A 26,699-nucleotide genomic window follows, 5' to 3' on the forward strand; every position below is an offset into this window, starting at 1 on the left:
TTACACATATATAGATTTGTAAAGTAGTACCTACTCCCTAGTGCTATACTATGATATATAATAATGCTAATCTATGCCCCCCTCCCTTTTTCTTAACTAACACAGTCAGAGGATCCATGAAAATGTTCCAGCTAAGATTTTTTTTTTTCCCCTCAAGAGTTTAATCTTGATTTTCCTTAAGTGACATTTGAATACTTACTAGTAAAAGAGAAAAAAAAAATACTGCAACTCTTATACATGTCTCAGTGTTATAGAAGGATGTCTTCTGAGATCACAATTCACCTATACTCTTGTTTCATTCTTGGTTACTTGACCTAAGTAGATGTGTAGACAAGAATGAGTTTCAAAGTGAAAACCTGGCAGGTTAAGATTCTCCACTGACAGGAAGACCTTTTTTTCTCCTCCTGTCTACTTCCTGTTACCAGTTTTGACAGAAAGATAACAAAAGAACAGTGAAACTACTAAAAACAAAATGAAGTATTTAGCTATTAGTATCTATAGCTTCCCTTGTGGCTCAGCTGGTAAAGAATCCACCTGTAATGTAGGAAACCTGGGTTTGATCCCTGGGTTGGGAAGATCCCCTGGAGAAGGGAAAGGCTACCCACTCCAGTATTCTAGCCTAGAGAATTCCATGGACCGTATAGTCCATGGTGTTGCAAAGAGTTGGACATGACTGAGTGACTTTCCCGTTCCCTTTCCCTTTCATCTATAGCTTAGTATAGAACTCAGTCTAAGGAAGAAAAATTCTAGAAAAAAAAAGTTTTCTTTGAGGAATGAAATGGATGTGAACATCTTTATCTAATGTAAAAAACAGTTTCAATGGCTAGGGTTGTTGCCTTGGTTTCTATCTATCGATCTATCTATCCATCCATCCATCCATCTATCCATCTATCAATCCATTCACCCACCCATTCAATTTTACTAAGGGATTTCATAAATGCAAAGGAACTTAAAATTTTAGAAAGAACTAAAATGATTTAATATGAGGAGTATTTGCAAAAATTATTTTTATCCATGTCCTTCTGTCATTATACAGACCAAAATGTTGGTAAAATCAGGTTGTGACTGGGATGATGCATAGACAAGCTTACCATGGACTGAAGCAGCAACATTCACAACTGAGGAATATATATTAGTCTTACCAGCTGTTACTTGGTTTCCCTTTAATGTCTAGCATTTAACTGAACTGAACTGAATGTACTGTCACATTACATGGCAGACTGGACAATGCAAGTTCAGAACCTCGCCACTCAGTCAGTTCATCTGAAGCATGCAGATGTAGAAAGACTTATTTTTAAGGCTACAAATGCTTTATATGGTATATGAGGCAATTTTTGCAATACAGTCAAAGAATTCCAAAGTCTTTAAAAAGCCAATAGCACTGTAAGAAACAGAGATCCCATTTCTGTTGTACTCTTAGTTTTTATGTTCTCCAACTCATCAGGGACATCCTTAACACTAATATTATATCATACAAGAATATCAGAACAAACAGAAAGTTTCTTGAAAATAAACAATCCTCTTTGGAAATTTTATTATATAGAGAAGCAGGGAATATATTTTGAAATTTCAACCCATTGCACAGACAGGGCATCCACTGTTAGATGAAAAATCCAGCAGAAGACTGCATTAAATTTAAAAACCATTTGAAGATAGCATTAACAATATAAATTATATATAATTCCTAGTGGATTATTTAGGTTTTAATTTGAAAATATCTTAAAAATAACTTGCTTCAGAATAATGACCCAGGAATAAAAAAAAAAAAGAAGCATTAAAAAAAATAAGCAAAGTCATTTCCATATAAAATAGTTCAAAATTAGGAAAAAGATGGAAATTTTATAAACTAATTCAATAAGATTGCTGACTCTGGTAAGAGAAACAATAATTTCCATAATCTCCATATTCAACTCTATGTTTACAGTGAATGATTCCCTGCCATTTTATTAATTTTTTTACCTTTTGACCACCTTTACACAATATTTGTATTATTTAAATAAAAGTACTGCCAATGGAAACTTGGTTTTTTTCAAGCAAAAATAGACTTCATTAATATTTATAAATACTATACTCAAAAATATTAAGGAAATGATTGGTCCTGGATAAGAAGATTAAATATTATAAAGATGCAGTTCCCCTCAAATTTGTCTATAGGTTTAATGTAATTTAAATCCAGGTGTTTATTGGGACTTTTCAGAACTCGTTTATAAGTTGTTCTAATTTTTTTTCTAGAAGGATAAAGAGATGATAAAAGGAAAGGAATGATTGAATTGACAATGAGAAAATTGAAATAAAATAAGAAAACATAAACCTGTAGGGTTTAAACTGTATGGCACTGGGCAAAGACCTGAAATACAGATCTGTGTAGCAGAGTATACATGATCTGAATATAGAATATCACATTGCAAAAATAAATAACAACAAAATAATAACTATCATTTAATTAAAAGATAGAAATCTTGCCTCTTAAGGGGGGATCAAATTAGACTGTAATTTCATAGTATAAAAACCAAAATCTGGATAAATTAAAGGAGAAAATGAAAAAGATGCCTACCTACCTGTAACTCCTTCCACATTATAAACAAAGGAGAAGAAAAAAGAAAATAGAGGTAAATTTTCAACCTATTTACAATGTACAAAGGCTTTGAAAGTGTAAAATCAATTGAAATGTAAAAGGAAGAAAATGTCTCATATTAATGAGTTGGTAAAATTGAAATATAAGCAGACATATAAATAGTTACTACAAAAACAAAGTTGTTATTTGGCATTAAGGTGGTTTCTAATTTTTTTTGTTGTTATAAATAACTCAATATCAAACATCTCTGTGAGTAAATAATCCATCTTCTGGTTATTTCTTGAAAATATCTCATCAGAAATGGAATTACTGTGTCAAAAAAGTGCTAATTTCTAAGCTTCTTTATATACATTACACAAAGTGATTTTCAGCAACTGAGAGAGTTAATTGTCAGGTAGGCTGATAAGAAGTCTGGGTCTGATAAGAAGTCCTCCTCCTCTAAGGAGGAGTGGCGGGGGGAAGAGGGGGAGGAGGAGGAGAAAAGGACAAACTTTTTCTTTTTAACATCCCTTCATCTTAATCACGTAAATTTTTTCTTTTTTTCTTTAAGGCCAGAGCTAATGATTACACAACAAAACAACCCATCTTGCTCAAGGATATGTTTTGCCTTAAACTCTGTACCAATGATTATATAACAACAACATATCCTGTTCAAGGACATGTTTCTTGTCATCTTAAACTGTATGTTGTGAGAGTGGGTCTGATAAGACCTTTACAACCTTGAGACATTCTTTTGATTTACTGTAATAACCAACTGAAAAAGTATATAGCTCCCTTGCTGAGACTAGAGAGGGGGGCACTCTCCGACCCCCTTCTGATGTCTATGTTAGAAGCTTTCTCTGTCTTTTTTCACCGTAATAAAACTTCTATCACACAAGAACTCTGAGTGATCAAGCCTGTCCCTGATCCTGAAGCTAAACTCTCTTCTTCAGAGATCATGAATCCGACATCAATCACTGTAAGCTATAACAATTATGTAATGATTTAGTGATCCATGCTCAGTTGCATCCAACTCTTTGTGACCCGATGGACTGTAGCCTGCCAGGCTCCTCTGCCCATGGGATTTCCCAGGCAAGAAAAACTGGAGTGGGTTGCCATTTCCTGCTCCAGGAAATGGCTCTCCTCAAGCCAAGGATCAAAAACGCATCTCTTGTGTCTCTATACTTCCCTAATCAGTATTTGTGGAGAAGGAAATGGTAACCCATTCCAGCATTCTTGCCAGGGGAAATCTCATGGATAGAGGAACCTGGCAGGCTATAGTCCATGGGGTTGCAAAGAGTCAGACATGACTGAGTAACTAAACACACACACACACACACACACACACACACACACACACAATCCGTATTTGTTCCTATTTCATTGAAACAGAAAAATTTTTTTATAAAAGAAAGGAAAAAGAAAACTTAGATAGCTACAATTTAATTAACATCTATTTGACTATTAGTGACCCCGAACTTATTTTTAGTCATTGTTTGGCCATCTGTACTTTCTCTTTTGTGAACTGCAGTTCATACTTCTTTCAATATATTGCAAAGAAACAGAAAACAAAGATGCTGATATCAGACATACAGTAGTCTGGCTTTGTTAGCAAATAACTGTTTTGATGTGTAAGTTAATTTTTCTGAACTGCAATCTCCTTGATTCAATAAGAATAACACCTAAAACATGGAGTTGTTGTATCAAATGAAATAAATTAATAAGATTCAGAATGCTGATATAAATGACTAGAGTAAAAATAAGGTCATGAACCTACTTATATTTAAATGTCAGTAGTAGTTACTGATTGTAGCCATTATTTTTAAATTAATTAAGATAATCTGTATTTTATCATATTTACAATAATTATGAAGATTATTTTTTTTCAATTAAAAATATTTTAAGCAAAGTCATAGCTTGTGAGCTTTAGATTTTTAAGCAACTTCATTATTTCTTATGCCTTATAATTTTTTCCTATTCATCAATATTCAAATGGGATGACTAATATATACGCACTCTATAATACATTTTCACAGAATTGTCAGCTTTGCAAAGACGGAATTATTTTTCATAAGTGTAAGCAAATTTAGCACACTAGGTGATTTTAATTTTCCAAAATCTTTGACTTACACACTTATGTATTAAGTGATGTGACATTCAATATTCAAAATCTCAGAGATAACATTTTTTTACAAGTTGTATTCATGCATTATGGAATGAAAAAGTGAAGATGTGATGACTATACATAAAGGTTATATTATCTGTATTTTTCTGTCAATGTACTAAAACAACTTGTGAAAATTTTTAACTTGTATATTTCATTTTCATTAAATATGTATTAAGACAATAAGACATATAGTTATCATCTCTGAAATGTGACAGCATATAGAATGACAGAATATAAAGGCAGAAATCCCATACCTTTTGTGTGAGTCACACCACTAATCTTGAAGGCAGAAGTCTCCTCCATGAAGCTGTCCCAGATTTGAGCCATGACAAGACGCTTGGGCTTTTCCTCACCTAATCAAAATATAAAGAGATGATAGACTTCAATGTCACATTCAAGAGGACAAAAACCAGTGGAGACTGAAATAGAATCAAAATTTCCTTTTAATGGGAAATTTTCAGATCATTTTTCAAGGTATGTTTAAGATTAGATTTAAATGACATTTCTGAAGCAGATATTCATCACTATTAATGGTTTTCTCTATAGTATTCAAAAATCAACTTATAAACCCAACTCATAAATTCTTAGAATTTTCATTTAAACTATTCAAATTAAAAGATACTAAAGAGATCATGTTTGAGTCCACCATCTAAAAATAGATTATAGTAGTTAATAATTATACATGCATAAATACACACTTTTGCAATGTTAATAATTTAAACTAACCACTACAAAAATCAATTAATTATTCAAAATGTGCTTATGGGTTATATAATAAGTACTTGCTTTTAGTGCTACCATGTATAAAAAGTACAAGTCTTTGTCGGCACTTACATTTATAATCATAAACATATTGAACTAGATGTCAGCTGGTAAGAAGGGGATTTTTGTAACATACAGTAAAATTGTATACATATTTACCATTTTGCCCATCAATACTACTTGTAGAAATACATCTTAAATATACAAAGATGTTATTTGTATAGCAAAATGCATGGGGCATATTTGTATAGCAAATTATTTGAAATAATGAAAATATTTATGTACTAGAGACTAGTTGTATATAATCAATAATGTAGCAAAAAAAAAAAAAAAACAAACCTGAGTACTAAAAGTCATAAAAATCTATGGGAAAGATGTCCATTAACCATTTTATTAGGATTTCAGACATGGGCAAAGTTAGCAAGGTGTAAAAGAAATCATACAGTATTCTACCTTTGTGTAAGAGGATGAAACAGAACCATGTGTGTATATATGCATTTATCCAAATATCTCATTTTTGCAGACATAAACACAGTATGGATAAATCAGAATCCAATGATGATGGCCATCTATACAGTTGATTCAGAAATTGGTAGATGGTTGAATTACAGGAATGGTATTTCTTTAGGTAGAACATTTTATATAGATGACTTTTGAATAATACATGTTTCACAAATTCAAAAATAAATTTAGAAAGTTTGAAAAAGCAAACCTAAATTGAATTAAAATTAGAATTTAAGAAATCCTAATTAGAAATTAAGAAACTCATATTTCCATAAATTTACAACAAAACTATACAGAGTAAAAAATTAAATACTGTGGCCATTTCATTGGCATATAGTTGCTTGTAGTAAATCTCTTATGATCTTTGTCATATAAGTTAGCTATTTTTATTCTTTTTGTCAGTCATGTTTCTATATGGCCCTTCAATAATTCAGGCCAAATTATGATGCCAAATCACCAAGGAATATGAGTACAAGAAGATATGCATATGGCAGCTAGAAAAAAAAAGAGTCCACAGAAGGAAGGGTGAGGGAGTTAGGACAGAGAGATTCCATCATTAAGAAAAGGAAAGGAAGAATCTTTTCATAAAGTAATGAAGAAAGTGGAAGAGAGGAAGATATTAGAGGTCAGCATCTTCCTTGGTCTCCAGTCTCTTCAGGTTGAAGGAAGAAGGGGGAGAACTTTTAAGTCTAAACATTCTCCCAGGACATGGTGAGTTTACATTAAAGACTTTTAAATTAATTTTTAAAAAGAGAATACATTTTTAATTATCAAGCTTACTATTTTTTCTTGTCATATAGGAGAAAAAAAATTTAGAACAATGAAATAAAATTAAGAAATTAATTTTATTATAATGCTAAAATTTTGATCCAATATGTTTTTATAACACTCACAGTGATACAACTGCCCTCAAAATTCCATACCCTGGAAAGTTCCATTAATCAGCCTTGTGTATTCCCACACCAGGAATTGTAAGCCTGACAACTGGTACAAAGTTCACAAACACATATTTTCTTGGTGCCTACCTTAATTTATGGTTCCCAATCCAAGCCAAATATAATATCTTTTTTTATTTGAATTTTGTCAGCTGTATCTTCTTTTCCCTCCAGATATTTATTTCAACCCACTGTGCCACTCTTCAAATCTCTTACTATATCTCTTTTCCTCAGCAGATAAAAATCGTGTCCGAATCTTCGCGACCCCATGGACTGCAGCCTACCAGGCTCCTCCGCCCATGGGATTTTCCAGGCAAGAGTACTGGAGTGGGGTGCCATTGCCTTCTCCCAAATATAAAGCTAATTGCTCTTAATCCCAAAGTGCCTCTACCACCTACATTTTTATCTACATTCACATTTGTTTTAACATACCATCATCTGTTCAAAGGTAGAAACATACTTCCTATTCAAGGCTCTTCCTTCTACCTCAACCCTGATCCCAGTTATCTCTGAGCTTTGGCCCATCAGTTAAACCCTACCAGCTTTACATCTTTTTAACTTTTGCTCAACCCTGGCTTCTTGCTTCTGCTTATACATATGCTTAAGTCTCTTCCGTATTAAAATGCTGACTTCCTTGAGCCTGCAATCAAGTTTTATTAAACAGCATGTCTCTTCTCATTATAGTTGAAGTATCAATAAGGGCATTTTACATGAAATGACATTATGTTCTTAATTTTTCTTAATTACTTCATACCAAGAGCAGGAAGAGATGATCAGGAAAGATGAGAATTCTAACAGGTAAATGACAGTGTTCAGCTTCAGCATGAATTGAAAAAAAAAAAATAGTAAACATACAATGAAGATAAGATACAATTTTCCCACAATCAGATTGACAGAAGTTAAGGAGAATGCTGATACTCAGGGCTTCCAAGGCTCAAGAAAATATACTGTAATATACTCATGATGACAGCATGAATTCCAACAGTGTAACCATTCTGTAGAGTAAACTGGTTATTTATATCATAAGCCCTAACATTTGTGTTCCTATTAGCCGTGAAATTGAACTTTATAAAAATGGATCATTGTAGTAGTAGTAGCTTTAGCAGACATGGCAATAATAGTTGAAAAGTTAAAATTATTAAAGTCCATTATTAGATTTAAAATGTGTTTCATAAAACACACAGTATAATAGTTAATCTTTATTTCAGACTCATTTGGTCATTTAACAAAGTGATCAAGCACTTCACAAAACTGAATTAAAAAAATACATCTTCAAAATGATATAAAAAGAGGAACAAGCTTGGTTGGAGCCAAAATTTAATCTGATTATGCTATTTATATGGAAAAAAGGCAAAGGAAACAAAATTATAACACTAGAATTTTTATAAAGTTTTGAAGAAGCATTGATATATTTGAGTAATATCATAAAAATCATAAAAATTTACTATTAATAATTTACATATTTGGGTTTCCAGATAAAATTAGGAGAATTTGACTTGGTATACAGATTCCTAATTTCTGATTCTTGCTCCATCATTTTAGAGCTGTGATTTTGGCCATGATATTGCATTTCTTACACCTTATGTTTTCTTTTTAAAAAATGATGCTGTTGAGCTAATGGATCTCTACAACGTGTCTACTATCTCTAAAATGCTTAGATTCAATGATAGAATAAGTGTGATAGAATAATAATTACAAAATAACATATGAAAGGTAAAAGGAAAACAACTTACCAGTTAGTAAGATATCGATGAAAACATCTTCTTTGGTGGGATTTTGGAAAGGTATAGGAATACATGTCTGAAGATGAAGGTATGCAGTTACTTTTTGTATTTCGTGAGGCTGGGGGAACAGTCCTATTCCGGAGATGAGGAATATCCATTCACTAAACTGTTTAAAGATAGACATACATAACATATATGTCGTAATTACCTATTTTTTATTTGTAACACTTAATAAATAAAGAACACATAAAAATTTTGGCAGAAAAAAAGTATTTTGTTAATATTTAACAAGCATCATTTTATCTTTCCTTACTTTTCCAAATTCCTTTTGATTTTGCTGAAAAATCAATGTTTTTATACTGAAAAAAAGGCCAAAGACCAGTATTCAAGTATTAAACATATTTCAATACATATAGGTTATTGATAACAATATATAAAAGAAATCTTAATGAAAACCATGCATTTCTGTTCAAGGTTTTTAAAAAAATCAATTTGTCTAACAAAATGTGTACTAAACATTGTATGAAGCTTCCAAAACATTAGAATTTCAAATGAATTTTAGATAGTTATCACATTAAAGAAAAGAAGGTGAGGCATAGACTGAAGTCTCATTAAAAAGAAGTGAGAACAACTTGTGTGCGTGCTTGTGTTCTCAGTTGGTCAGTCGTGTCCAACTCTTTGTAAGCCTGCCAGACTTGTCTGTTCATAGCACTTTCCAGGCAAGAATACTGGAGTGGGTTGCCATTTCTTCCTCCAGGGGATCTTCTTGACCCAGGGATTGAACCTGCATCTCCTGCACTGGCAGCTGGATTCTTTATGACTGCGATTGTCATATTACTTATTCCCATTATCTAGTACAGCCTATGTTTTCTTATCACATGAAATGAAAGAATGGCTCAAAATTATGTGAAGGAGACTGAAAGTGGCCACTGTTTTCATTGGCATTTCATAAACCTCTGTTTGAAAATGTTACCCTTGTATTCATTTAGAATAAAAGTCCCTTAAGACTCTGTTTTGCACTAAACACTTTACTAATGTTACTGACGAGTGAAGAGGTCATTAAATAAAAACTGACTAACAAGAAGAACTAAAGAGCCTCTTGATGAAAGTGAAAGAGGAGAATGAAAAAGTTGGCTTAACGCTCAACATTCAGAAAACTAAGATCATGGCATCCGGTCCCATCACTTCATGGCAAATAGATGGGGAAACAGTGGCTGATTTTATTTTTTGGGGCTCCAAAATCACTGCAGATGGTGATTGCAGCCATGAAATTAAAAGACGTTTACTCCCTGGAAGGAAAGTTATGACCAACCTAGACAGCATATTAAAAAGCAGAGACATTATTTTGCTAACAAAGGTCCATCTAGTCAAGGCTATGGTTTTTCCAGTGGTCATGTATGGATCTGAGAGTTGGACTGTGAAGAAAGCTGAGCACTGAAGAATTGATGCTTTTGAACCACGGTGTTGGAGAAGACTCTTCAGAGTCTTGTGGACCGCAAGGAGATCCAACCAGTCCATCCTGAAGGAGATCAGTCCTGGGTGTTCATTGGAAGGACTGATGCTGAAGCTGAAACTCCAGTACTTTGGCTACCTGATGCAAAGAGCTGATTCATTGGAAAAGACCCTGATGCTGGGAAAGATTGAGGGCAGGAGGAGAAGGGGATGACAGAGGATGAGATGGTTGGAAGGCATCACCAACTCCATGGACATGGGTTTGGGTGGATTCCGGGAGTTGGTGATGGACAGGGAGGCCTGGCGTGCTGTGGTTCATGGGGTCACAAAGAGTCAGACATGACTGAACGACTGAACTGAAACTGACTAACAATGTCCTAGTTTATCACCTCTAAAACCACAGAGATGTTTTCAAGCTTAAGTTCCAATAAAAAGAGGGAAACTTACTTTATGATTCTTTCCAAGTAGGATGGGTGGTGACAGCAAATCCATAAAATGCTGTTTTAGTTCAGTTCAGTTCAGTCGCTCAGTCGTGTCCGACTCTTCGCGACCCCATGAATCGCAGCACGCCAGGCCTCCCTGTCCATCACCAACTCCCGGAGTTCACTCAGACTCACATCCATCGAGTCAGTGATGCCATCCTGCCATCTCATCCTCTGTTGTCCCCTTCTCCTCCTGCCCCCAATCCCTCCCAGCATTAGAGTCTTTTCCAATGAGTCAACTCTTCACATGAGGTGGCCAAAGTACTGGAGTTTCAGCTTCAGCATCAGTCCTTCCAAAGAAATCCCAGGGCTGATATCCTTCAGAATGGACTGGTTGGATCTCCTTGCAGTCCAAGGGACTCTCAAGAATCTTCTCCAACACCACAGTTCAAAAGCATCAATTCTTCGGCACTCAGCCTTCTTCACAGTCCAACTCTCACATCCATACATGACCACAGGAAAAACCATAGCCTTGACTAGACGGACCTTTGTTGGCAAAGTAATATCTCTGCTTTTGAATATGCTATCTGGTTGGTCATAACTTTCCTTCCAAGGAGTAAGCGTCTTTTAATTTCATGGCTGCAGTCACCATCTGCAGTGATTTTGGAGCCCAGAAAAATAGTCTGACACTGTTTCCACTGTTTCCCCATCTATTTCCCATGAAGTGATGGGGCCGGATGCCATGATCTTTGTTTTCTGAATGTTGAGCTTTAAGCCAACTTTTTCACTCTCCACGTTCACTTTCATCAAGCGGTCTTAGTAGTGAGGATTAAAAGCAAGTTTTATCTGCATATGTCTTCAAGTGCCTGTATTACTTTTATTTAGAAATTCTATGAGCATAGGTTCACTGTATTTTCACTTATGATGCCTGAGCTTGATCATACACAATTGATTGACTAGAATCAAGTATCAGGGTTCAGTTACATTAACAACTGTTTTATGTAAATTATTTCTTGGCTATTTTATAAAACAAATCATGGATGACAGAAATTGGCTTACTTTAAACAATTGGAAATGCGCTAAACTACAAAAACAGAAGATCATGTTTTCATGTTTCACCAAGTAGTCTGGAATACTGAGCTTTTAAGTTAAACCACGCCCCACCATTCTTGGACATTAATCACTAACAATCACCCTGCTAAGTCGCTTCAGTCGTATCCGACTCTGTGTGACCCCATAGATGGCAGCCCACCAGGCTCCCCCATTCCTGGGATTCTCCAGGCAAGAACTCTGGAGTGGGTTGCCATTTCCTTCTCCAATGCATGAAAGTGAAAAGTGAAAGTGAAGTCGCTCAGTCGTGTCCGACTCGTAGTGACCCCATGACTGCAGCCCACCAGGCTCCTCCATCCATGGGATTTTCCAGGCAAAAGTACTGGAGTGGGGTGTCATTGCCTTCTCCGAAAAATGAAACAAGTGTAATTAAAAGACAGTAGATCTGGCTCACACACTGAGTAGAGCTCAAGGGCATCTGAGCTTGCTAAGAATCAAGAGAGTTTTCCATAGACACAGGCTGCAAGGACCAGACTCATGCTGGGTAATAAAATCACTTTGATTTGATCTTTTTTTCCTTCATTTCCACTATTCTGACCTTTAGATGCAGGAAGTCACACAATCAAATATAAATAAGTAATGGAAACTATTTGAAAATAAAAATGAAATGACTGAAAACCAAGAGAAAAATCTCAGAACATAATGTTTGATATCAAAGAGAAGGCCTGTTTATCATATTTGCTGCTTACTATTGTTCCTCTTATCTTGTCATGCAGTAACACAATCTCTTTGGAACACTCTGGAAGCATATTTTGAGTTTATGATATTAACAGTTGTGATGCCCTAACCAAATTAATCTCAGGATTCAAAATCCACACAAACAACTTTAGCCTAAAGTTAGATTTTTTTTTTTTTTTATAATGCAGAGTTCTTCACATGGATCCAAACTGGAAACAAATGAAATAAATTATAATCCATGGCCATTTCCTTAAGTTCAGCAAAGAACCATTTTCAGAAATAGTTACAAGCACTAACAGAATAGATTTTTGATTAATCAGCTATTTAGTTGTGTGTGTTAGTTCAAATATATTCATCAGTGAAATCAAGAGAGGAACAAAAATCTATGTGAGTTTTTCCTTAGTGGTTAATGTAATTGCAAACTCACAGACTTAGAAAAGTAACCCTAAAATTTTATTTTTAAAACATTTTATTTTTATGTCTACATATTCATCATATATATATACTGCATTTTCAGAAAGTTTGTTAAATCAATACTTTAGGATGAAACAGTTTTGCCTGAAAAAATTGTCAGTGAGTGTTAGTTGCTCAGTCGTGTCTGACTCTTCACAACCCCACAGACTGTAGTCTGCCAGGCTCCTCTGTCCATGGAATTCTCCAGACAAGAATACTGGTGTGGGTTGCCATTTCCTCCTCCAGGGGATCTTCCTGACCCAAGGATTGAACCTGGGCCTCCTGTATTGCAGGCAGATTCTTTAACATCTGAGCCAACAGGGAAGCCCCAAAATGTCAACTAGACGAATTAAGAGGAAGCCCTCAATGATTCAGAGATGAAAAAGGACAAAAAAAAAAAAAAAAATTAAAGGCAAAAAACTAAAAAGAAAAGGCAGGAAAAATCACAAGGGTTAAGGTAATACATTGAAAAGGTTGACATGGTCTGGACTCTAGGTAAAAGGTTGACATTGATTTAAGTCTCAGTTCAGTTCAGTCACTCAGTCGTGTCAGACTCTTGTGACCCCATTGACTGCAGCATGCCAGGCCTCCCTGTACATCATCAAGTTTGGGTTTACTCCAATTCATGTCCATTGAGTCAGTGATGCCATCCAACCATGTCATCCTCTGTCGTCCCTTTCTCCTTCCACCTTCAATCTCTCCCAGCATCAGGGTCTTTTCAAATGAGTCAGTTAGATTTAAGTCTAACCAGAGATGAAACCTTGGAAATTTGCTACAGCTTGGAAGGATAGGCTGAGAATAACTGAAAGCAAGGCCCAGTGTTAAAGTGATTGACAAAAAGGTTTGAGTTGATTACTTGTTTGAGTTCTTTTCTGTCTGATAAAGAATTGTGACTTTGACCTCTAGGCTAGGATTTTCTAAAGCTATCAAGATGAAGAACTCATCATTGCCCTGCTGATGTGCCAGACTACCTTGAGTAGATATAAGTTCCACCAGAAATGCAAGCAACTAAATTATCTCCAAGAATGAAGATGAAAGGGCTGATGCTGCTATGAAGCCATGAGCTAAAAGATAAGCCATGTTAAAATTATTTTTGTGAAATAAAATCTCTCTACTATACCTTCTATTCTGTATAAGAAGGATTACTGTTTATTTTCTTTAATATTTTTGATTCAATGGGACTTCCCTGGCAGTCCAGTGGTTAAGACTCCATGCTCCCAATGCAGAGGGCATGGGTTTGATCCCTGGTTGGGTAACTAAGATCCTGTATGGTGCCCAGGAAACAGAAAACATATATATGAAAAAAAATATATATATATACAAATATATATATATATATATATATATATTTTGAGAGTCAAGCATAATCCATTGTATTGCTTCAGGTCATGTAGTAGTCAATAATCATATAAACAATTTAATAGCCTCAAAAACTTTTTTCTAAATTACACATTTTGGGGGGAAAAGAAGGCACTTGGGCTTCCCTTACAGATCAGCTGGTAAAGAATCCACCTGTAATGCGGGAGACCTGGGTTTCCCTGGGTTGGGAAGATCCCCTGGTGAAGGGAAAGGCTACCCACTCCAGTATTCTGGTCACAAAGAGTCGGACACGACTGAGTGACTTTCCCTTTCACTTTCTTTTGAGTTACATACTAGCCTTTCACTGACATGGAGACCTCTGCATTATATCTGATTTCACTCCCTCCCAGATTACAGGATTTTCTAAGTTCCTTGGATATAAAGCAAACCCTTCCACTTACTTTACTCCCCCATCAACACTTGAAGAAGTAAAAAATAATAATAAACGTATAAATACTGTAAAATTCTCACTGGCAGTAACAGTTATGACTTGGCAGTGTGCCTGTAGCTATAAAAATAGTTATGAAGATGGGCTGAGGCAAGATGTCCTAGGTTCAACCACCGACTGAGCCATAAAATGGGGTTGACCATACTTTTACCATAAGGACTCTGGTGACAATGAATTGAAATAATTCTTAGAATGGTATGTAGCAAGTTTAGAAATGGTTAAAAAATAAACTACTGTTTTTAAAAATTATTATTATTCAGATGAAAATAGAGTGGGAAAAAACATACTACTTGCAAGATTTAGATTTCATACAATTTTATATTTAAGTTCATGAAAACTTGAGTAATAAAATCCAAGTCAGAAAATTAACATAAATGCTAGCAATTTGGCATTTACATTTGTACCTACATTTTAAATCTGGGTTTATATTCTCTTTCATTCAAGTGATCTAAGAATTTAAAGATGCCGTCTTAAATGCCTGTGCATACATAATGTATACTATATTTTCAAAAGTTCATTTAAATAATAATTTACAATAAAGTTATTTTGCTTGCAAAGATGTCAAATGGATAAATTAGATTTACATATTTATTAACTTTAAAATTTAATTAACCTGTCCTGGTCTAAGAATACGCTATCATACCTGAGCACAGTGAAAGATGACAGAAGTCTGATGACTAGCTCTTCCAAGAGCAGAAGGACGAAAGTGAATAGGTACGTCTCTGGTTGAGTTAGGAGGTATGATCAGCTGTGTGAATTAAGAAACAAGAAAGGGAAACAAAAATCAATACTTTTGCTTGAATCGGCATCTTTGTGTGCTAGATATATGCCAGGTAGATGCTTGTGTGGTTAACATGTTGCCTTGTACACATTAACCATTTTCAGCATGGTTGCTTGGCAAATATTGGTGAAACAGCCCAAGATACTAAACAGTGTTCAGTAATGCATATACCACGTTCTTCCTCAAGACAATGACTACATTGATCTGTAAAAGGAAATCAGGATTAAGCTTTTAAGCTGAGTTGGAATCCCCAATAACGGAAATGTGCATTTTATTTAAGAACCCATTGCTTATTGTCCATTTCAAGAACCATGTCAAACTATTGGGAATCTAACTTGTAGCCTTGGTGAGGTCAAAAGAAATGAACTCAGTCTAAATGCAGAGGTAAGATATTCTTCTTTAGTGCACAATGAAGTATCCTCTTTGTCCTCTCACATAGATCCTCAAGGTGTGACCTACTGGAATAACTTGAGTCTGAATTGTATTAGTATATGAGTTACTGCTTCAGAGACTGTAAAAGAAGCTAAAAATTCTATCATAATAGAATGAGGACTTGAAGATCTTAAGTAATCAAAAAACTACACTGTGAATAATGTAACATTTACTATCAACACTTATAGAATGACTGAATGAATGTTATATGTTTGAAAAGTAAGTAAATTATTTTTTCACTAATATAGTTTGCCAGATAACTTTTGAAAAAGGAAACCTGCAGTTTATCAATGTCTTTCAATCATCATAGGATATAGCATTTACTGTTTAATAAACTCTGAGAATAACCATGAACAAACATACAAACTTACTTTTAGAACAGAGTTAATTTGTTGCAGTTGTTCAGTTGTTAAGTCGTGTCGGATTCTTTGTGACTCCATGAACTGCAGCATGCCAGACTTCCCTGTCCTTCACTTCTCCCAGAGTTTGCTCAAATTCATGCACACTGAGTTGGTGCTGCTATCTAACCATCTCATTCTCTGCCACCCTCTTCTCCTTTTGCCCTCAATCTATCCCAGCATCAGGGTCTTTTCCAATGAGTCGGCTCTTCACATCAAGTGGCCAAAGTATTGCAGCTTCAGATTCAGCATCAGTCCTTCCAATGAATATTCAGGGTTGATTTCCTTTAGGATGGACTGGTTTGATCTCCTTACTATCCAGTGGACTCTCAAGAGTCTTCTCCAGCATCATAATTCAAAAGCATCAATTCTTTGGCGCTCAGCCTTCTTTATGGGCCAACTCTCACATCCACACATGACTATTGGAAAAACCACAGCTTTGACTAGACAGACCTTTGTCAGAAAAGTTATGTCTTTGTGTTTTAATACACTATTAAGGGCTACCCTGGTAGCTCAGTTGGTAAAGAATCTGCCTGCAATGCAGGAAACCCTGGTTCGATTCCTAGGTTGGGAAGATTCCCTGGAGAAGGGATAGGCTACTCATTTCAGTATTCTTGGTCTTCCCTGTGGCTCAGCTGGTAAAGAATCTGCCTGCAACATGGGAGACCGGGGTTCGATTCCTGGGTTGGGAAGATCCCCTGAAGAAGGGAACAGCTACCCACTCCAGTATTCTGGCCTGGGGAATTCCATGGGGTTGCAAAGAGTCGGACATGACTGAGTGACTTTCACTTTCACTTTTCTGATTTGTCATAGTTCTCCTTCCAAGGAGCAAGCATCTTTTAATTTCATGGCTGCATGAATTAACAGAGCTAATTACTTCCTTATTATATATATGTGTGGTTTATCTGCAGCAAATTTTTTTTTTTAATTTCAGGTTGGATCTTCCTCTGATATTTCAAATGTGTTGATGCTATCAGTTAATGCACATTTAAGGAGTTTAATTTCAGAATCGAATTGAGTAAAAAAAATTAGAAAAGTTGCATTTTACATGTTCTTTCAATTTAGCAAATGTGACAAAAGAATTTCTCTCCCTCCTCCCTATATATACATAAAAGAAATCATCAATTTCATTGTAAAAGTATATAATACTACATTAATTGAGATTTTAAACTCTAGTTCTACCACTTACTAATCATGTAGTTTAAATACTTTGACCTCTCTGGCCTCAAATTCCATTTGTATATGTCAGAGGCAAGTGGTAAAAATTGAGGTTGTGTATACAACAAACCAATAACTCAATTCCTTTATTTCCACAGAAAATTTATTGAAAAATTCATCTCCCCTGGTTTCAAGGAAAAGATAAACACTGTTGGATGGAATTTAACTGCAGCAAACCTACTTGTTTAGTGTAATGGGATACATATATACATAATATGCTAAATATAGCAGCTTTCTGACACTTAAAAACATTTCATTACAAGCAAAAACATTTTATTACAAGTGTCATTAGGAGAACCAATTCCAATCTTTGAGTTTACACTAGATCCTAGCTCAAGAGGGAAAGATATTCTTCCAACAGTGAGGTAAAATGAAATTTGGATCAGATACTAGATGATGGAGACTACAGTGCTCTTAAGAAATATAATCTGAAGTATTTACTGTTAAAATAGTATCTACAATTTACTTTTAAATTGAATAGGAAGAAATGTAAGAGAGAAAAGAGAGGGAAAAGATTAAACAAATTATTAATATAAGAACCAAGATAGAAGATTTAAGTCTGTGCACTGTATTATTCTACTTCTGCATCTTTTTGATATTTTTCATAATATATAGATGGAAGAAAGTAAGTTTTTAATATAATTATTTTACTTGATAATCTATGTTTACTTATTGAAGCATTTATGGATAATCATCAATATTTAAAAATCCTCACCTATGTAAACATGAATCTTATACAACAATAACAGGAATAAAATCATACATATATATCTATATATGTATATAAAGTTATATATACATTAAAAACTACATAGATATATAATATACTTTCTATTTATTATCATTACCATTAATGTGTGCTCCTATTGATTCTATAACATATAATACTTTAATTATCTATAGATTTATTTTTGAGTTATTGCCTAATATTAAGATTAATTGCATATTCAGTGCTCAATAATATTTGATAAATGTATGAAAGAATGAATGGACTAAAAAGCCATAGCTGGACATGTTAAAGTTGAGACGATCTTTTTCATTATGCGATGTAAGGGGGTATCTGTAATATAACACATTTGTTTTCCCTTGAAACACAGTTTACACTCTCTGTAAAAGTAGTTATACAAAGAATATGAATACAACACTGTCTAATGAGTGTTTTCAGTTCTATGTAAACTATAGCCTGACCATCATATTCTGCTTAATTTATGGACAATATGGTGTTAAGCAATACAAACACACACATACATTTTAAAATAATTTCCCTAAGATTACACCATATACACCAATTTCAGCAATGTAATACTTAGCAATATCTGATTTGACACACCATGGCAATTAAGAACTAATTTCATATTATGGTATTAACTGGTAACCAGTGAGTAACAAGAGACAAGTATTAAAGTATAAACAGAGAAATCACAATTGTAGATTTGTTAAATAATTGTCAAACAGCAAACAATAAAATCCTTTATCTAAATACCATATCTACTTAATAGGGTTTCTTAATTTACTGTATGGTCCCCTGAAGAAAGTAATCTATTGCAACTATCATTTTGAAATTTACTTGAAAGCATGGTTTTGTCTTTCACTATATATATTTGGTATGGTATGTTTTGGAATGGAGAGGGCAATGGCTCCCCACTCCAGTACTCTTGCCTGGAGAATCCCATGGACGGAGGAGCCTGGTGGGCTGCGGTCTATGGGGTCGCTCAGAGTCGGACACGACTGAGCGACTTCACTTTCACTTTTCAATTTCATGCATTGGAGAAGGAAATGGCAACCCACTCCAGTATTTTTGCCTGGAGAATCCCAGGGACGGGGGAGCCTGGTGGGCTGCCGTCTAAGGAGTCGCACAGAGTCGGACACGACTGAAGCGACTTAGCAGCAGCAGCATGCTTTGGAAATACAGACAGGGATGCTGATTCTTCAGCTCTTGTTTTGTTATCTGGGGGAAGATAGAGGGATGGAGACCCAGTGAATGGCTCCAGTCTCTTATCAGGAACCAAGGATGAGAAAATGAGGCAGAGAAAGGAGAGGGAAGCAAAGCTGTCAGCACTGTCTGTGGGGAGGGAGCGGTGGGTAGGAACTAAGGAAAAGCTAAAAAGAACTGCTCCCCCTGGGATTTATATAGACTAATCATATAGTCAAAATCATATCAGTAAAATGCATAATTTTGGTGGGGACACTAATAGCTGGGGAGACTGTGCATGAGTGCCATGAGTGGAGGCAGGATGTGTATGGGAAATTGCGGTACCTTCTATCTAATTTTGCTGTGGACCTAACCTTCTCTAGTGCTCCAAAATCACTGCAGATGGTGACTGCAGCCATGAAATTAAAAGACGTTTACTCCTTGGAAGAAAGGTTATGACCAACCTAGATGGCATATTGAAAAGCAGAGACATTACTTTGCCAACAAAGGTCCATCTAGTCAAGGCTATGGTTCTTCCAGTGGTCATGTATGGATGTGAGAGTTGGACTGTGAAGAAGGCTGAGCACCGAAGAATTGATGCTTTTGAACTGTGGTGTTGGAGAAGACTCTTGAGAGTCTCTTGGACTGCAAGGAGATCCAACCAGTCCGTTCTGAAGGAGATCAGCCCTGGGTGTTCTTTGGAAGGAATGATGCTAAAGCTTAAACTCCAGTACTTTGGCCACCTCATGTGAAGAGTTGACTCACTGGACAAAACTCTGATGCTGGGAGGGATTGGGGGCAGGAGGAGAAGGGGACGACAGAGGATGAGATGGCTGGATGGAATCACCGACTTGATGGACGTGAGTTTGAGTGAACTCTGGGAGATGGTGATGGACAGGGAGGACTGGCGTGCTGCGATTCATGGGGTCGCAAAGAGTCGGACACGACTGAGCGACTGAAGTGAACTGAACTGAACTGAACCTTCTCTAAAAAAATTAAGTTTCTTTAAAAAAAAGAAAGAAAAAAGAGAAAAAAAAAAAGAGCACTCTAATTAAAATCAAGGGAAAAGAAAGTCATATTACTTAGGTAACTATAGAAAAAGCTGGTTACCAAAATGGTCAGAAATAAAGCACAACCAATTTATTTAGAGATCAGTGAAAATGAGCATGAATCTAGCCTATACATTATAATTTCAAAAATTTATATGAACATGATACTGATTTCATTGATAAATTAAAATTGGTGATATATATACATATATATATATATCACCAATGTTATATTTTAAAAAATAGCATCTGCAATTCAATTGCTAATGCCCCATGGTGTGCCAAAATCAGAACTGCAAAATGTTCTAGTAGTGGTAGGTTACTCAGCTTTCTGAATATACTTACTGGTATTCTCTTAATCTCCAGGACAAAATTTTCAGTATTACTGTTTGTTGCATGCAACTCTAAGGTTTCATGTGTAGGATTATCTAAAGAAATCATCTCAGTGACAACCCTGGAAGGAAAAACAAAGCTAGTGAACTTGTTCATAAAATGTTCAATAATAATTTCACACACTCGATGACTATTATGGGTTGAAGTGTATCCATCTAAAAGATCAAATTCTAACACCCAAATTCTGAGATGTGATTTATGCTCCAAAGCTCTCCAAAGGATCAGACAGTGTCTGGGATTTTACCTGTAATCACTGCCTTGCTTAGCTTCTTCCCTTTGCTTATTCTGTTTCCCCCATTCTCTTACTAATATTTCTTACTGGGAACATACCTCCTTAATAAGTCACTTGCTCTGAACTGAGCTGAACTACCCTTATGTATCAGCACTAAACTTGACGTCAGACATGTAATAGGAACTCAGTCCCCTAAATATAAATGGTCATATTTCATGGTATTAACCAAATGATCGAGTATTCTCAGTTGCCCATTGTTTACCCTCTTGCTTTGCCTTGAGCAAACTCGAGTCAGCCTTCTATCTTTTCGATAGGCCACTGAACTCTGCTTGTCCCCAAGCCTGAGCAAGTACCAAAAAAGTGGAATCTGTCTCCCTTCTGAGATTCTTCTGGGAATTAACTGACCACAGAAAAACCCTTTTTCCTATCAGTCCCTACCGGTCATTTCCCCTTCCTGTCTAGCTTTCCCTCCAAAGATTCTGGTTATCTTTGCTTGCTCCTCCTTTAGCCTGTTAAAGAAAAAAGCTTGTTCTGTTTGATACTGAGTAGCTTGTAGATTTCTGAGAGGAAAGTATTCTCTGAATTGCAATAGTCCCCTGACAACTATTTTAACAGTTCCTTTTCCTCCCTTGCAATAATCACTTTGAACAAAAGCGTCTCCTTCCTAATAGGTCTCCTTCCTGATACGTTTTTCTTTTCACACAAGTTTTCCACAGGATAGTTTAAGTAGCAAACTTCCCTAGAGAAGAAAAACAATTACTAAAACAAAATATATGTTTGTCCTATTTAAAAAGAGTAACTGCAGTATAACAATATCTATTAAAAAGAACTTACTTTCCAAGGTCACAATATATTTCTTTCATCATGGTTGCTTCTGGAATGTCGGTAGTTATTTTCAGTAAATACCAAAACTCTAGACCCAAATCAGGCTGAAAAATAATGCTGGTGGAAAGAAAAATTAAAAAAAAATCTTGTCAGCAGATCTAGTTTGTATGCAAAATAAATTTGGCAGAGAAAATAAATCCCAAATAGGTGGTTCCAAATATAACATTTGACAATCATTCTGTGACACATTCTACTCTTGTTTTAGATTTTTTTTTTTCATTTTTGGTGAGAAAATCACTTCTTATTCAAGATAAAGTATTATCATGAATATCTGTCTAATAAATGCCTGTTGAATCAATGTAAAATGCTTAAGCATAGGTGATTCGATTATCTTACAGTAGCTAGAACAAGTAGAGTCCTGTGTTTGAACTATGATTAAATCAGATGTAGTTGATTTTCACATGAAGACTATCAAGTGACATGCAGCTCTGGAAAGCTGCCTTTATCATCAGCATGTGCTCTCCTCTGGGGAGACAAAGAGCATGTGACAGTCTAAAAATAAAACTGGGCCGGTATTCCAGCTCTATCATCTTTTATCTGTACAGCCTTGAACAAGTCACCTAACTTGTCGAACTTCAATTTCACCATTTATAAAATGGGAACACTCATTCCTACCTCTTATGGTTACTCTGGGAATTTTAGGTGTGTATGTATGTAAAATATATGCTCTAGCAATGATAACAGAGAGAGCAGGCAGTAAGTATCAGACCAAAGTATGACTTTTAAATGACGGTTTAGCTGACCAACTCCAAGATTCAGTCTGTGCTCACAATACCTCTACAGTCACACTGGGGAGAGGAGACAGGCCCACATTTCTAATGATAATCTAGCAAAATAGTGTCTTCTATATACATTATGACCTTAATTTACATGCTTTACATTATAAAAATGTTTATCCTTTACAATTTTGCAAATACGTTTATTTCTTCATCATTCATTAAAATAAGAATTATTCTAACTCTGAAAGAGTATATAAATTAGCAAAAAGCTAGTAATGGAATGCATTGTACACACCAATAATAAGTTAAGTACAATCTTTAAAACTGTAACAATTGGATGTTACTGTTGAAACAAAGAAATTTTACCATAAGGTGAGTTAATTATGAGTATAGAGGCTATGTGTTTCTGTGTGTGTGAAAACAGTGCAAAGAAAGTTTCTCATAATTATGCCATAAGAACACTTGCCATTGCACTGCTAGTATGTGTATGTTTGTGATTTGCATTTAATTGAGAATATATAAATGAATTTTTATTAAGAATACTGAAAGTTTAACCCCTAGTCCTTATGGAATCATGTTCATTTGGCTCAATTTTTATACCCAGAAAAATATGGTTAACAAAAAGTGAGGTGAAAGAGAGTATATAGGGGGCAATTTAGGCATTATTAAACTTGATATTCCAATAAATAATATCTTTGCACTAAAGAAAACAATGGTCACTCTAAATTAGTATATTTTAGCAATGAATGATATTAAACAAAATTAAAACTATGAGCAAGTGTAATCTGAATGATTATACTATGCAAAGAAATAATTTGAAAGGTTAATTTCAAGGGATAAACAATAAATATAATGACACATTCAAACCATACCTTTCTTCTGTAAAGCCTGTACGTGCTGGAGAATAATATATGATACAGCTGATAGAATCTAGTGGAAATAGGTCAAGTTCATCGACTCCACTAAAGGCAGCACTTGAGAAGAGCACATCGAAGTGAATAATTTTCTCTTCTGGATTAAAGAGAGGTACTTCAATATAAAAACTCTCCTAGAATTACAAAAGAAATATGTAATTAGCTCTAACCTTCAGCATAGAGTCTTTGTCCTATGGAAAACCAAGAAATTTTTATACATTAGGCCATTGTTTTATATTTTTCTCTTTAGTCCACTAATGAATGTACCTCACCCTTTTAATCTCTTATGTATTTTCTTTGCTTAGCCTTGGTAAATTATAAAATTATTGTTTTCAAAAACAAATAGTCTAAGAGATCCACCTAGCTAAATACTCAGGAAACTTCAAAATTATATACAATTAAAGTATATTTTTCATCAGTACAATTATTATTATGAAGTCTGTATGTCAATGTTTCCTCTAGCTGTGGTATCAGGCTTTAGCATCTTAAGAATCATCTGTAGACATTACTGAAATATGGATTACTGGCCCCCTTCCTCAAAGATCCTGATTCAGTAGATCTGGGATGGGGCTAAAAAAATCAAATTATGCTGATGACATGACTACCTTCCCATTTAGAGGCCTTCCTTCTGTCTAGTTTTTCTGGTTCTGGCTCCCAAGTGTGCCTGGAAGGCACACTTTACATTCCAAGACATTTCCTGATTCTCATTCTGATCCATTTTGGCTAATGACATATCTTTGTCTAAAAATTTTATTTAAGCGTAGTTGATTTACAATGCTGTGTTAATTTTTGCTATATGGCAAAGTGAGTCAGTTATACATATATTCTTCTTCATATTCTTTTCCATATAGTTTAGTTTAACACAAGATATTGAATATAGTTCCCTGCGCTATACAGTAGGACTTCGTTGTTCATCCATCCTATATATAATAATAGTTTGTACCTGTTAACCCCAGTTGCCATGTCTCCCCTCCCCCCGACTTGGCAACCACAAGTCTGCTCTCTATGTAATGACGTTTATCTTATCCCATTACAGCTGTGATCTCCACTACAGTAAAAGCCATTAATTGAAGCAAATGTGTCAAAGGTGATTAAACAGGCAGGGCATAACTCAATGTTAACAAAAAGCCAATTGTCTATAATGATTTAACCTAATTAAATGGAGAATGTTGGACATTTTAGCCATAATTTAAAGCTCGATAATGGGTGTTCTTTGGCACATGGAGCTATTTTGAAATTTATCAAATCACATTATAGGACATGGTGGGGACAGGTGGTGATGGGGAGAGAGTTATTCACACAACGTATCTTCAAGATAGCCATTACTGCTTTGTCCATGGAACAGCATTTTCTTGATTACCTCTGTATAAATAAATGAGTGGATAAATATTATATTTTCGGGGAACAGAAATAGCATTTAGTGTGGTAAACATAATCTGTCGAGGAAAGATGGAAATCAAGGATATATATATATAAGTTTATAATTACTAGATGAAAGTAGATATCATTTACTACAAATCAGACTTAATCATAAATGCAATGGAAAATGGTCATTTACAATAGTTTCTGGAGATATTAGAATCATGGATTCCTAAAATAAATGGCCATTAAACTCCTACAGTAAAATATCCATGCTCATAATTATAAACAAGGAAGAAATAAAGTATAACATGCAAAAAACTCAACAATGGCATTATGTCACAAATTATACTATTTCCTAGGCAACCTGACATACTTGTAAGACTGTTACAAAACACAGCCTCCTAGAAAGTTCTGAAAGTCAAGCAAATCAACAACTAACCCAAAGTAATATGTCATGATAACAAATCCCAACCACCATATAATAGCCTAGACACTCTGCCAAGGTCTTTAGACAGAAAATTGAAATAAGGCATTTTGGACTAGATATTTATCCTGGTCTATTACTCAGATATTTTTCAGAGAAAGTGTCACTGTAAGACAATGATACAGCTTCTTCAAAGAAGTAAAAATGCTAAGATCTAACTCCATTTTATATTACTATTGGCTCATATACACATGTCACTGGGAAAAAAAAGTTTCACAAAACAGTCCCTACTCTTACCACTTGTGACTTCTATGATATATTCTTTCCTATCCTACTTTATCCTATCCTATCCTAGTCATCTTTTCTAAAAAATAAAAAAATAATAATAATGCTTATTTTAACCGAGTCACATTTCAAGACCTGTACACTGAAAAACTCTAGTCTAAAGAGGGAAAAATAGTACTGGGATGTGTGATTGCTTTATGTCTTATCACATGTAAACTATTAACACAAAATAAAGCAAAATCAGTTTAAATCTACTGTTGTCTCTCTGAATTGCAAGCCATATAACAGAAACTTTGTGTTAGAAATCTGTTATGACATTCTACACAGTTGGCCAAACTTCTTAGGAAATGCGAAATGAAAGTTGCTTAGTTGTGTCCAACTCTTTGTGATCCTATCAGTCCATGGAATTCTCCAGGTCAGAATAATGGAATGGGTAGCCTTTCCCTTCTCCAGGGGATCTTTCCAACTCAGCGATAGAACCAGGGTCTCCAGCACTGTAGGCAGATTCTTTACCAGCTGAGCCACAATGGAAGCCCAAGAGTGGGTAGCCTATTCATTCTCCAGGGAATCTTCCCGACCCAGGAATTGAACTGGAGTCTCCTGCATTGCAGGCAGATTCTTTACCAACTGAGCTATGGATGGCAGTTAAGTGGCACCTATATCACAGTTCCTCCTTGACACATTCATGGCAAGTATCATCACTTGACCATTTCACTCTTATCCACTAGGTCTGGATACCCCTCAAAATCCTTCACAGAGGAGCCTTGCAGAAAGCAATCACCAATTGCTTAGAGCCACAAGCACTGAGTAGCACTGCAATCTCTGGAGAACCCCACAACCAAACTCTTTGTTGTCTTGAAAACAGCAACAAACTCAATAGAAAAAGATAGCTCATTATAGTTAAAAAAAAAAAAAAAAGAAGATGACGGAAGTTTCCAATTAATTGTTCTGTACTCCAAGTATGGTAAAATAGGTCAAATTTAACAATACTATAAAAAACTTTCTAATTTTCATTATGGTATGAATATTATTTTCTTCAAAGTTTAAACAGATAAAGAGCCACAAATGATACATTTCATACATGGTATCATATAAGTAATTTCTAATAAATATCCATCTGCCAAAAT

General features: G+C 35.1%; 1 protein-coding gene across 4 annotated transcripts in view; it reads right to left on the bottom strand.

Moving 5' to 3' along the window:
• The window catches only part of CFAP47 (cilia and flagella associated protein 47), a 502,646-nt gene that overhangs the window by 99,822 nt on the left and 376,125 nt on the right, over window positions 1-26,699 (bottom strand). For all 4 annotated transcript variants that reach the window (XM_024988430.2, XM_015461736.3, XM_059883840.1 and 1 more), the window contains 6 exons: window positions 23,460-23,635; window positions 21,818-21,925; window positions 20,704-20,812; window positions 15,212-15,316; window positions 8,656-8,812; window positions 4,976-5,074 (listed from right to left, as the gene is read on the bottom strand). In XM_024988430.2, the coding sequence (XP_024844198.1) occupies window positions 4,976-5,074; window positions 8,656-8,812; window positions 15,212-15,316; window positions 20,704-20,812; window positions 21,818-21,925; window positions 23,460-23,635 (754 nt within the window). The remainder of the gene's footprint in view (window positions 1-4,975; window positions 5,075-8,655; window positions 8,813-15,211; window positions 15,317-20,703; window positions 20,813-21,817; window positions 21,926-23,459; window positions 23,636-26,699) is intronic.

This window comes from Bos taurus, chromosome X (genome assembly GCF_002263795.3).
Source record: "Bos taurus isolate L1 Dominette 01449 registration number 42190680 breed Hereford chromosome X, ARS-UCD2.0, whole genome shotgun sequence".
In the NCBI taxonomy this organism is placed as follows: Eukaryota; Metazoa; Chordata; class Mammalia; order Artiodactyla; family Bovidae; genus Bos; species Bos taurus.